General features: G+C 36.1%; 2 protein-coding genes across 2 annotated transcripts; one reads left to right on the forward strand and one right to left on the reverse strand.

Annotated features, from left to right (window-relative positions):
• The first annotated feature begins 125 nt into the window (after nt 1-125).
• LOC105339950 (putative DENN domain-containing protein 10 B) lies at nt 126-4,764 on the forward strand. The gene is made up of 8 exons (XM_011445739.4): nt 126-280; nt 670-863; nt 1,488-1,716; nt 2,013-2,130; nt 2,489-2,629; nt 2,800-2,867; nt 3,916-4,010; nt 4,280-4,764. Exons 1-8 carry the CDS (start codon nt 235-237, stop codon nt 4,451-4,453), a joined length of 1,065 nt encoding a protein of 354 aa, XP_011444041.3. The 5' UTR covers nt 126-234; the 3' UTR covers nt 4,454-4,764.
• A 2,212-nt stretch (nt 4,765-6,976) lies between these two features.
• On the reverse strand, nt 6,977-11,903 carry LOC105339949 (uncharacterized). The gene is made up of 2 exons (XM_066069121.1): nt 11,654-11,903; nt 6,977-7,839 (listed from the first exon to the last, which is right to left on the reverse strand). Exons 1-2 carry the CDS (start codon nt 11,769-11,771, stop codon nt 7,310-7,312), a joined length of 648 nt encoding a protein of 215 aa, XP_065925193.1. The 5' UTR covers nt 11,772-11,903; the 3' UTR covers nt 6,977-7,309.
• Nucleotides 11,904-13,497: the final 1,594 nt, after the last annotated feature.

Genomic DNA, 13,497 nt, shown 5'->3' on the forward strand with positions numbered 1-13,497 from the left:
ACGTACAACATTTTAAAACCGAAACTCCAGAATTTTGATTTTGTTTTTAAAGAAAAAAATCTCAGTGGTATTCATTATTATAAAACTCATACTGTTCTTCAGTTTTTTAAATTGCTCTTCAAGACCTTTTTTCTATTCACTCTGTGGGTTTTTCGTTTTGTACATTCTATTTGGGTCTATTTGGGTTAATCGGTGTAGCATGAAAATGAAACAAGGATATCGTTAAATGAAAAAATGAGCACACATCAATTTTTGACTGCTAAGTCAACAGGATTGATAGGTATGATTAGGATTTCCACCACAAATATTTTAATCTTAAGTTATTATCTTTTTTTACTCAGTAAATGGATCGAATTAGAGTCTTTATTTGTCAGAATAGAAGAAAAGATTCTTTAAAAAACGCCCCTTACCTACTTTCACTTTATTTCAAGTCTTGTTATTGTCAGTTATTACCTACTGATTATGATAATAAGCTATTAATGATGTATGATTATTAAGATATCATTTTAATTACCGGAACTAGTTTGAACTAAAAAAAAAAGATATTTTATCCTGTACAATAATTTCTCATTGATCAATGAAAATTGAGGTTATAACAAACGTGTAATATCATGATAGAGATAAATTATCGGTATGTACGTATTTACAAAGAAAAGTTATTACTTTAAGAACGAGACATCAATGGTGATGTCCTATGGACCTGGAGTTATCCATCAGTTAGTGATGTGGACCGAGTATTTTTTACTCAGAAGTGTAGACTTGGAACCCCAGAAAATCTGGTCCCGTTTCTATTCAGCCAGAGAGATCGAAGTTGGTACTACATACTTTCTGGTGAAGTGGAGGACACAGATCATCTACCCAAGGTAGGCAAGAGTAGATATACCTTTTTCGGTTTTATTTCATGGAATGATAGGGTTGATATCAGAAATCTTGCATTGAATAATTATATAAACATTTGTAATTGTGTTGTATGATAGTAGATGATTATTGGTTAGGCATTTGTTATTTAATGAGTTGATGAATTCTCATTGCTACATTCAGTATCATTTTTTTCGGGACACTTTTAGCTTTGAAAAGATTTTGTCATGTTTATAAATTGCATGGAAATTCACTTTTAATGTTTCCTGAATCAAATGAATTTTCTTATATAAAGTCATCTATCTGTAATATATACAGTAAGTTAATGCTGGTATTTTTTCATTTAAAACAAAAAATGAGAATGCATGTTTCTCTGTTTGTTAGAGTTAAAAACTAATATGTATCAAATTAGTGAGTGACCAAGTTTAAAATTTAGAATTGAGTTATAATTGTATTATAAAGGACCACTACACAGCAGTCCATGAGACTTGTGTCCAATTATTTATTGATAGTGAATCCTCTGAATGATTTATCATTTTTGATCTCATTTTTCCTTCAGACAGAATGTTTTTCTTTTTTTGATATATATATATTTGTTAAAATCTTTATGATTCTTCCTTATTTTTAAGGTCACCCATGTTTCGATAGTTCTTGTTACCAAAGATTTTAATCCAGAAAAATATGAGATTTTGTGCAGAATACTCTTGAGGAAATATCGTAAGTCTGGCAATCCTGCTTCTCTTCTGGAGAGTTACCTCAGCGTCCTCACTAGGGGGAGCTGCTCGACAGAGGAAAATGGACGGTTTTCAGTACAGGACTACGACGTCAAACGCTCCTATGCAAACACCAAACTCAAAGGTTCTATGTGGTTGTATTAATTGTTATATTAATTGTTTTCTTAAGATAGATAATCATTATGCAGTGAAACATGGTTATAATACAGTGCCAGGGATGGGCAATTTCGATCACCATAATTTGTTACATTCTTTAAATTTTACAACATTTAATATACTGGTAGTCATACCAGATGAAAATCACTTTGCTGTTGGAGTCAGTTCATTATAAACATGTTCACTATAACCATGTTTTACTGTATACAAGAGATACGTCAAGTTAAAACCTGATTATTATGCCTCTTGTATGATTGATTTTAGATTTTATTTTGACCTATGGAATGGAATCCATTATTGTCTATACTGCCTTGCTTCTGAAAAAGAGGGTAATTGTCTATTGTCCAGAGAACCAGCTCCCACAACTGATGTCCATTGTCAGGTATGGGTATTCATTTCAATGTCAACTTTTGTCATTTATTTATCCCTCAATTCATACACCATTTCTTAAGTATTTATTTCTATCATCCATCCATTTATTCATCAATTGGTTCATCCATCTATTGATCCATGTATCTGTTGATTGATTGATCCATCCATTGATACATTGATTCATCCATTGATTGATCCATCCATTGATACATTGATTCATCCGTTATTGATCCATCCATCCATGATCCATCCATCCACTGATAAAGCCATCCATCCATCCATTCATCCATCCAACCATCTCAATCAAAGCATTGCTCTAAATGCGAGTGGAGTTTTTTCAATTTGATTCCTCCCTCTCTCCTTTTTAGGTCCCTTCCAGCCTTAGTTTGGCATCGACAGAACTGGGACATTGCCTTCCCTGTAGTGGAGATTGAGGACTCAGAGGTGGATGTCCTCAAAGAGACTACTAGTTATGTGGCAGGAGTTACAGATGCCTCGGTGGAAGGGAGGTAGGACAGCTTGCCTCATTTCAGACTTTTTGATCGATACATTGGTTGCTCTCAGACTGTAATTTATGCTTATTTCCATGTCCCACTTCAGGGAAAAACTAATATCACATACACTTAAAATAATTCATTGCTATCTAAAACCCTATGATTGTACCGGTACTTCTTTTCAGAACTGACTTGTATGATGTTTTTGTTAACACTTCAACAGGACAGATATCCATTGCACCAGATGCTAAAGGTTGGTTATGATGTCAGGCAGAAAGGCAATCTGATTAAATTACTGATTTATAATAGTACGAAACTCAGAAAGATTTTACCCATTGAGAGTCATGTTCTGTGACATCAGAATAAACTGTATTATTGCCCTTGTTTTAAAGTCTGTCCCAGGATATTTATACCACACATTTTCTTTGAATTGTTCTATATTTATATGTATGGGTTCAAACAATGTTCATTTATTTGTAAGAAAAAATCCCAAGTTTTCCCTTTTGAAATGCCACGGTTAAAAATATTGTTCATTGCAAAAGAGATGAAAGTACCGGAATGATAACATTGAAAAATTGTGCTTGGAATTCCAAGTGACTCCCGAATGGAGAATAGGTGTAAACATTCCCCATTATGAATCTCCGTAAGAAATTGGTTTTTGTTCCTGTGAATTTTTCAGAGTGAAAAATTATAATTCACTGGCGTTGGAAGCAAATTGAAAGGGGGGGGGGCTAGACTAATCCTCAGAAATATTGAGAAAAAAGTAATTTTCAAAATCATGGAAATCCTAATCCGTGGGGGGAGGGGGGGGGGGTATACCTATACTTCTAAAAGAAAAAAAACTTACCCATTTTTTTTCTTCCCAAAATTCTGAAATTCCTAATCCGTGGGGTTGGGGGGGGGGGGGAGGTTAGTATGCTTCTGAATCCAACTTCTAAATCTTTCAAGGTAAATTTAGGAACAATAATCTTTCCTGCGAGAAAAAGTGTGGGGGGGGGGGCTGAACCCTCTATCATGCTATGTTTCTGATGGTTAGGTATAACTTTGCAAAAAAAGTGGGGGGGGGGGGGGGGGCTAAGCCCCCCCCCCCCCCCCCCCCCCCCCAGCCCCCCCGGTTCCGACGCCTATGTAATGTGTCAATGAAGATATATTGAAAATTTTCCCTTCCATCGATTTCAATTGCACTTTTTTCACAGGTATATGTGGGTTTTTTTAAAAGTCTTCCAAAGGTAGGCATAAATATCTTGGGACAGACTATAGGGTCTAATTACATGTACATGCATTGTCTTGTGTTGTTGTAGAATCGTTTGCTATGGGCAAGCTCCACAAGGACATTGCCAAACACATGGTGCAGTGTGCTGAGATGGATGAAGCCACAGAGGAACAAATTATCAAGGTAAACATTCTCAGGTAGAGCAATGTCAAGTAAATCTTTTCTCAGGTAAAAAGGAGAAAATAACTACAACATCAGATATAGAATTCAGCATCAGGTAGAAATGCAAAGAGATTTGCAGGGCTAATAATGAAAGTGAGAGAGAAATGATAAAGCCAAATTAGAAATTCAAGGTTCCTCTTTCTTTTAAACATAAGGTCAACTTATTATTCTATGGAAATATAATCTTTTGTGGAATATTTCCTTCTTATTATAATACACTTTTTACACAGGAAATATCTAAGAAAACGACGGAACTTTTAAACAACCTGAGAAGCCTGGCCACGGAGACGGAAGACGGAAGTCATGTGATCCAGCTAGAGACGCTGAAGGAGCGCAAGATGGCAGCAGCTACAGAGAGCTTCCTGTTCTCACTTGCTGCGTGTGAAGGGCTGGTAGAAGTGTGAGCGATCAAGGGGAGGGGGTGGGGTTAGCCACAAGTAGCCACCATTGTCTACGGTATTGAGGTCCACTTAAAAACTCGATCAAATGTTTCGCCGCATCAACGAAGTGTTAGAAAAAACGGATGCGTTTGTTTGAACTCACTTGAAAACCAAGTTTCTTCCTTCAGAAAATAAACACCACATTGTACATTGTATAATGATGTGCATACCTATTGTAATAGTGCAAATACATTGTATGTATTGAAAGATTATGAATAATTCTTGATCAGTCATTAATTAAATGGAGAGATTTTATAAAGCTACACATACATATACTTGATGTGGTCATATTTAATCATAAATACAAAATTTTTGTTTAGTATGAACACAGCTGTAGTGAAAACATGGACGATGCAGCTAAGTCTTGACTGTTTCTGAAAAAGATTTGGTTTTTAAATTGTTCTCTGCAGTCTTTGTCCGTGTATTTAAATAATTTTAAACACACCAGGGAGGGGAACACGTAATATATTTAATCAAGAAGAAGAATTCTTTTTAAGTTAAAATGGAATGAAACTCCACATATCAATGAAAAAATAGTGGTGCATAAATTATATATAATGGTGCTAGTAGTTATTTAAACAATAAAATGCTTTTTTGGGGGATTCATTCGGGATATGAAGGTAGCGACATTGAAGAAAAAATATTTTTTCCTGCAATGATCGCTACCTTCATAACCCGCATGAATCATCAAAGAGAGCATTTTATTGTTTATATTAACATCTCTCTTTTAACTAATTAATAAATTGATTATGAAAAATAAGTAAAAATCATTAAATTACTGTTAGTGTACATAAGTACGTTAGCTAGAAGAAACAGCCAAATCGTCTCTTGTGAGACTTTGAGTCTGACATCATCATGAATACTTCGTGCAGTCCGTGATATTTTGTAGGTCGCTGAAGGTTTAGACCAATCGATAAACAGGGCGTGTCAATATCAGACCTGTAAATATCTTCTCAGTTTCAGCCGCTGTAGATTTCGACCAATCAATAAACGGGGCATGTGTATTTCAGTCTGGCTGTTTCTATAACGTTTATAAATGATACATATATATGATATACAGCAAATGTCTGCATAAATTTAAGTAATGAAATGCTTTCTTTGGTGATTCATGCAGGATGGGAAGATAGCGACATTGCAGACATAACCTGCGTATTTTATTGTTTATTTTTACATCTTTCTTTTAATGAATTAATAAATATGTCGTAAAGAATCATAGTTATATATTAACTAATAATTTTTATAAACATCTTTACGTTAGATAAAAGGAACAGCCATATCTTCCTCTATGGGAACTGGAGTCTGACATCATCATGATTATTTATTTCAGTCCGTGATTTTTCTTAGGTTGCTGAAGGTTTTGACCGATCAATATACGGGGCGTGTTTGTGCAGTCCTCTCAGTTTATACAGGGAACAAATAATAAACGAATACACTTAGTATCGGGTCCAAGTACGATCGATGTACAATATGTACTGTTTGAAGAAAAAAACGTGTTGATCAAAGTAAATATCGATGAGACCCCAAACTTGTCAAATGTTGTACTACTGACGACTGTACTACTTGTTTAGTATGAAGAAGAATATAGCGAAATCAACGATTTTATTTTTACGTTATGCCAATATATACACTGGCGGGATGTAAAGCTTTACGTGATAAAGAAGGATGAAAGTAAAATGGATTGATTTTTTTTAAGTTTACAATACTAATTGTATTTACTTCCCCTTCTGTTTACAATGTTCAATATCTTTTGGTTTATGAATATTGCGACTTCTCTACAATACTTATGATATTATTACGAATTAGTTATACGAATAAAATGAATTACGGATCCTGCAAAGTAAAACCATTTGTCCTTATCAGGCACGTAGCATCGTTTTTGAAAGTGGGGGGGGGGCAGACTAATCCAAGAAATCTTGACAAGCAAAAAAAAAAAAAAGGAAATTTAAAGTTTCCAAAAATCTTCAAAATCCTCACCCTGGGGGGGGGGGGGGGGGGCTGGCGTAGTATATCACTTCAATTTCACTCCTCATTTCCTTATTTTCATCTCAATTTTTTACATACTCCCAAAAAAGTGGGGGGGGGGGGGGCAACTCCATGATAATTCAATTCTTTATATGTAAATTTTAAAAGATTTGTTGCTGCGAGAAAAAGTGGGGGGGGGGGGGCAGCCCCCCCCCTCTGGCCCCCCCTGATGCTACGTGCCTGCTTATGGCTTTGCTTATAGCATAGTTTACTTTATTTTGAATTTTGAATCCTTTGATTCCTCTGTCTGCGTGCCCGATATCAAATCATTTCATCCAGAGATAATTTACCTTATCTATTTTCAACATTCGTGCGTATGCTGATTCTTATTCGGTCGCGGCTGATACTGTTGCCTTGATACTACCCATCATCCTTTGCGATAATCGTCTTGACATAAATATATGCTTATAACACCACGTCAAAGTACAACAATTTATGAAGCTGAATTCAAAACAGAAAAATCCATAAATTATGAAGGCTTTATCTTGTTTTATTGCGTTGTAAAGCCACAGGGTTTATGTGTTTGTTAATCATAAAGCGATAAACATAGAAACATTACAACTGTGTTAGATCTAAGACTATAAAATAAGGGTTTTTAACATGTCATTAAGCTTCAAGTAAACCCTGACACCAAGTCCCTAGAATCTCCAAAAAAGTAAGCGATGTATATTAGTAAAAATCTAGAATTTTTTTAAAAATGTTGATCTAAGTAACTTCCTAGTAATCACAAGAGCGTCTATATAAAATTTGAAAGAAGTCTATTTTTAAAATGTTCTAAAATATTTATTCCTCACAACTTCACAGGTTGTACTCCAGAAGAGTTGAATACTTCGATTCATCTCCTCCGTAGTTAACATTCAGGGTAACCCGAGAGTTTTTTACAATTTTAACGGCGCCTTCCCATACGTCACTTCCGGCATTTTTGAGTTGAGTCCACGTGTCGTTCACAGTGACGGCGACTTGTTTACCCTTAGGGACCACCGCTTTGAAATTGACAGTGCCGTCTGCATTAGGGATGGTCAGCGGCTCATAGAGATAGCAGCCTTCCTTCCATTGGGCGTACTGTTTGGGGAAGGGCTGGACGGGTTTGGGGGCGCGGGTACAGTTGATCAAGTAGTTGAACACCCCCGGAAGTGTCTTGCTATCATCGCTCACGGGCAGTGCGTAAATTTGGAGCTTGTAAAAGCCAGGGTTAGGCAGCTGGATGATATAACTGACAACGTCCCCCTGGGTCTGAGTGAAGAGTAGATTGGAGTAGTCCTTGGTCGTGCTGGTCTCTATCAAGTTTCCAGTGACCTTGACCGGCTGACCCATGCGGAATTTGACCTCTACCTTAAAAGAGAAAATATACAGAAACCATGTACTTGTATTTATTCAAGTGCGATGAGTTCTTTGAAGCAATGTCTAGATCAAAGACTTTAATAATGTATTTGTTTTCGATATTGTAAAGTGATGGACATTTTCATCACACCATAAATGATAGATACTATACATAAGAAAGAAATCAATGCTTCCTAAAAATATGGACGCTCTATTTGGGATTTTAGATAGTGACGGAATTGAATGTTCTGTTTTGTTATCAGACCTATTAAGAATCAGCGATCATCCGACTGTGAGTGTTGACCAGGAACAGTTTTTATCCTAGCCAAAACATCAACAAGCTTTTAATTAAGATAAGCGCTCGTTTATCTCCGCCACTGACCAATTCAAGAGTTTTCATTTCCCTTAATTCTCACTCCTTCATAAATGGCCTAAAGAGACTGTGGGTCTTAGTGTGCTTAGTCTTTATTACTGGCAAATTGGCGAGCAGATCATGTGTAGCATTAATTAAAATCGACATAGACAGGTGTGTAGATGAAGGTTCTCTAATTAAGTCCATAGGACTACAAAGCTCGCCCAATTTATTTCACGACTCATTGAACTTAATTTTTAAGACATTATATTGGGATATAAAACATGATCTTCTTGTCGGGATATTTATTATTGCATGATTTTGTCAACAGAACGACGTCATAGTTGAAGTTAAATCTTGATAACTCTGTGTTGTAAACCCTTGACTTCCGGTGGGAGCTCTTGGTCACCTGACTTCGGCATTTATAAGAATGGCGTTTGCTTCGTTGGTCTTCTTTTTAAGACAAAAGCTCTAGTGCTTAATTATTTCTTATCAAGATCAAGCTGATTCATTTGATATCCTAACCGAATAAGAAGAGTTTTTGTTTCTGCTGTGATTCGAAAAAAGTGTCAGCCCTACATGTAGATATAATGATAGAACAGATTCACAGATAAATACCGGCATACTCATTTATCTATACTCATTTTTCTTTCAACAATAAAAAGCGAGTAATTGAAAAAATAAGCAAGGCCAGATCGACAAATAATGAAAATCTAAACCAAGTTTGCAACCGCCAGGGTTCTCTGCACGTAGGCGAATCTCATCGGATCAGATAGCTGCTTTCCTGTATTTAGTAGGACCCCAGACGATCACTTACAACCAGCAGTCGGTGAGCTATTTTGCTTATCAAAATAGAAAATCTCACGTTTTTTTTTAATATTTAAATAAGACAGGTTTTTTCCCCTGTCCTTGAGCGTGCTGACTGACATTGCTTCGTTTCATAGTACTTAATATACCATTACATTATTAGAACACGCCAAAACCCAGTTAGCTATTACCCCTCCCCCCCCCCCCCCCTTTTTTTGTTTTTACATTTGTTGATAATAAATTTAAAAAAAAAAACAACATATAAATAATTTCAAAAAAGTGTTTCAGCGTTATCAGAATAAAATGCCACAAATAGATCCACGTTTTGTACTGTTTTGTTTGTTTGCTTTGGGGTTCTTTTGAAGGAGGTTGAATGTTAGTAATCTATGGTATTTTTTGACAAGATTTACATCCAATGGGTATTTCTTCCAGTCGATTGTTGTTCATTATGTACTAACAAATTACTAATAATATATAATCAGTATGAATGACAAAAACTAATCAAATTGTGATTATATATAGGGTGTGATTGTTACAGCATTACATAAAAATCAGCGTGGTGTGCAGTATTTTCTTATCGCAACACATTTATATGCAGTTTAACCAATTTAGAATAGAAATTTTTACCAACTGAACGAAATTAAAATTAAATAAAATGAAAATTCAACAGTTTATTTGGAATTAGCTACAGTTTATATGTTATTATTGAGATACCCATATTGGAATGCTGCAAATTTTATGAAAACATGATTCATTCAAATTGATTGTTATACTACACTTTACTGTACTATATAACAATAGCATTTTTAATAAAACTGCATTAAAAAAAAATTATTTGATAATTTGACACCTACTCCCACTTCCCGCAAACTGTTAACTGAATGTATGCCCCGTGAAGATAAAAAAATCTTGAATCCGCTCCTAATAACCTTCGCACACTCCCTACCCACATCCTATAGTGGCGATCACAAGGGGCGTTGACATGGAGCCATTGATCTGAATGGGCAATAGTAATCCATTGTAAATAGCAAGCTTGGCATTTATTTGATAACAAGAGGAGAAAACCTAATTATTATTACAGACACGAAGTACTCGAAAACTTGTGTAAGTCATGACACATATCAAATGCGGAAAAATTCCTTCTCTGAACTAATATTGGCAAGGTTTTCCACATATGCTAGCACACCTAAGTTCAATTACGTGTTAAAAATGTGTGAATGTATCTAAAATCTAACATTACGAACTTAAAAGGGAAAGGGGTTGGGAGCTAGGGGCGGAATCATTGATCATTGAATCGAAGATCATTTGATACATGTACATTGGTTGTTTCAAATCGTCTTTAAAACCATTCGCTTGATTAGGAAATAAAACTTGGTATGTCCTTTTTTTTTTGAAGTGATGATGAATTTAAAATTAATACGACAAAATGTAGATGTCTAAAAAATATTTAAAAATTGAGTTGAGAGAGATCCACCTTCGCATTTTTCCAAATGAAATGTGCTAGCGCGCCAGAGAAGAGAAAATGCTAACAATGGCGCTAGGTAATTCACTAGATTAGAAATCTGTCAAACAAGCTTACAGCGCTATACATCTTCCCCGTGTATTCCGACAGTACACAGGAAAACTTTACTATAAGAATGCTCTTGATTCCCCTCGAAATCTTCCGCCGAAATTATCCTTCAGCCGACTCTTGGCGAGTTAAGCACTGCAGCGCTCGGTATATAAATAAAACTTCAAAGCTCAGAGCAAATGAAATCGTTTTTATTGAATCACTTATGTTTCAATGTAAACGAACTCATCGAAAAAAAGGGAAGGAAAAAAAAAGAAGAGCGAACTCAGCGAAGAAGTTCGTAATTAGCATTCTCCGTGATGAAACATGCTGATGCCTTAAGAATACGCTGTGCGAAAAAAGCACCCTTTAATTAAAACCCTGAGATTGTTGCATAAGTCTGTAATGTGGGGCAAGATAGAGGAGGGTCTTACACGGGTTTCAGACGTTAACACCAGATAGATTGATAATAATAAGCGTAATATCAGATGTATGGCGGGAACCTAGCTCTGAAGTCTCGCGCCAACAAAGTTTATCTCACAACATCTCAGTGATACTTATTCACGGTAAAGTCTCCCTCTCTCTCTCTCTCTCTCTCTCTCTCTCTCTCTCTCTCTCTCTCTCTCTCTCTCTCTCTCTCTCTCTCCTGATGCTACATTCTAGCGACCTGCCGAGTCACCTGATAATTTACCTGTCCACCCTCAAACACCGTGCATTTATTGATTTGATTTAAATCGCCGATTGATTTTTCAATAAACTCCTCATTGGCTCCATCTGTTGTCGAAATAACGCGGAGTCAGTGAGATGGACACACCCAAATCCATTAAAAATTTCAGTCTTTTTTCCCTGTGACTCTATGAACTCCTCTTTTAAAATTCCGAATTTTTAAAAAACTTTTGAAGTAAAAGATTTTCGGAGACGAATTTGAATAGGATAAATTCATCGTAAATTTGCATGGAACTTTTAACTAAAGAATGAAAATTTGAAATGGCATTCAACGTATTATATTCAAGGAACTTTCAAGTAACTTAATTTTAACACAAATAAATTTCTCAGATATTGTGAAATAAAACTAACATGAATATGAATTATGATAATTTGACAAATGGAAAACCTACCTCGTTTGAGTCGGTGGTAATTTCGGGCTCATTGTGGCTGAGCGTACTCAGTTTGAACTCAGAGAACTTGGGTTGGGCGCCCAGGTACCCGCGGGGAAGTTCGGGCTTCGACATTCTCACGGACAGACACACAGCAAGCAGGCGAGTACAAAAAATAAGACACTGAACCGCACACGCTAGGACTGCGGGGAGACGGCGAGATGAGCAGACGTCGACTGGTGATGTGAGGAGACAGGGGATTTTTAAACTGTTGAAGTAGGAGAGCCAATGAAAGCAATGCGATAAGCCGGGGTTCTTATCATTGATAGGGGGTAGTATACAGTAGAGGGGATCCACGGGCGCGGATCCAACTAAGAAGAACAGTACTTCAGTGATGGATCTCAACTATAAATTTAAAGCAAGATACATATGTTTATATTTGCACCCTAGTTTTTTTTTTTTATAGATTTGAAGGACATCGAAAACAAATCAGCAGAATTTATTGATAGCAACACACGGAGACAAGATCGATGTAGATAATACGTATATGATGTATGATGTTTGCCGTATATTTCATCCAACTCCTCACATCCGTTTCGTTTTCAAGTGTATGTTAGCAGGAATAGAGAATATGCATGGTTAACTCAGCGAATGGCTGACTCATAAGCTCGCACAGATAAGAGCCCCGCGGGGCAGAACCCAGTGACATGCCTAAAAATCATTTATTTTATTGTAAACAAAAAATTATCTTCATTTTGGCGTCACCATCGGAAGAAGATAAGTGTTTTTCTAGAAATCATTTCTGAATTTTTAAGCTAATCAATTTGAAATATGTGGGTGGACATCCCTACGATCCGCTCCGCAGAATGTTATTTTCCCCACGGGCGGATTTATAAGTGGGAGGGGGATTATGGACATGCACTTTTAAGAATCATTTGAAGCATTAAAATTTCAGCCTTCTGATGTTTGTTGTTTGTCTGCAATACCATTATCCTACCGCTTTTGTAATGAGAGGAAAGTCAGTAAAGATAATATATATTTAATCACCGTGTATTGTGTTGATATAAAACAACATATGTCTGGTCCACAACTTTGATGAAATCTTTAATTGTGTGTCGGCTTTCTGATCATCTAATTGAATCAAATCAAACTCAACATACCAAGTTCCATGAAACCATGCCACAGCTATACTGGGTAAATATGTCAGGATTTAGGGCGAGATTAGGTTCCCAGAAAAGGTATATACACTCCAGAAAATAAAATCAAACGGTTGGACACTTCACATGTTTGCGATCCTAGTACTCTGAATACAATCTTTACACGAATTCTAGGATTTAGAGCAAAATTAAATTCCAAAAATGCAGTACAGCCGATAAAACTCTGAGAATTTGTGTCTAATAAAAAAATAACACGAGATTGAATGTCTATTATATATAGCGGTTGTTTTGTGCAGGAATATGCAATTCACGCCCCCATAATTATGCGCATATAACAAACATTTTTCTTAAATTAGAGGACATAGTTACGGTAACATTAGAAAATGTTCCCATGGCAGCGCCGCACAAAATGCTTGATCTGTGTGCAATTTATAAAACACTTCTTGGCGGAGTTTCACAAACTCTGTACGCTTGATCTGAAAACAACAATTCTATATCGCTTGATGTGTGTATTTCCATACAGTTCGTTATGTCGGATTCTTCTCTCTGGGTCCATAAATAAGACAACAAGGGAACGTTTGTTTACATCGAATACACTGAGTACCTTTCAAACCCGGAAACAACTGTCATGCATAAAAAAAGGTTCATACGCTAGAGACGTGTATGCAAGTATGGAAAACCTACATGTACATGCATTTCATAAA

This window comes from Magallana gigas, chromosome 8 (assembly GCF_963853765.1).
Source record: "Magallana gigas chromosome 8, xbMagGiga1.1, whole genome shotgun sequence".
Lineage (NCBI taxonomy): Eukaryota > Metazoa > Mollusca > Bivalvia > Ostreida > Ostreidae > Magallana > Magallana gigas.

Excerpts from the sequence above, each read along its gene's own strand:
- LOC105339949 (XM_066069121.1), bottom strand. The coding sequence starts at position 11,771 with ATGTCGAAGCCCGAACTTCCCCGCGGGTACCTGGGCGCCCAACCCAAG. Across the intron at positions 7,840-11,653 it reads CACCGACTCAAACGAGGTAG|AGGTCAAATTCCGCATGGGT; the intron begins GTTTTCCATTTG and ends CTTTTAAGGTAG.
- LOC105339950 (XM_011445739.4), top strand. The coding sequence starts at position 235 with ATGAGCACACATCAATTTTTGACTGCTAAGTCAACAGGATTGATAG. Across the intron at positions 1,717-2,012 it reads TGCAAACACCAAACTCAAAG|ATTTTATTTTGACCTATGGA; the intron begins GTTCTATGTGGT and ends GATTGATTTTAG. Across the intron at positions 4,011-4,279 it reads CAGAGGAACAAATTATCAAG|GAAATATCTAAGAAAACGAC; the intron begins GTAAACATTCTC and ends CTTTTTACACAG.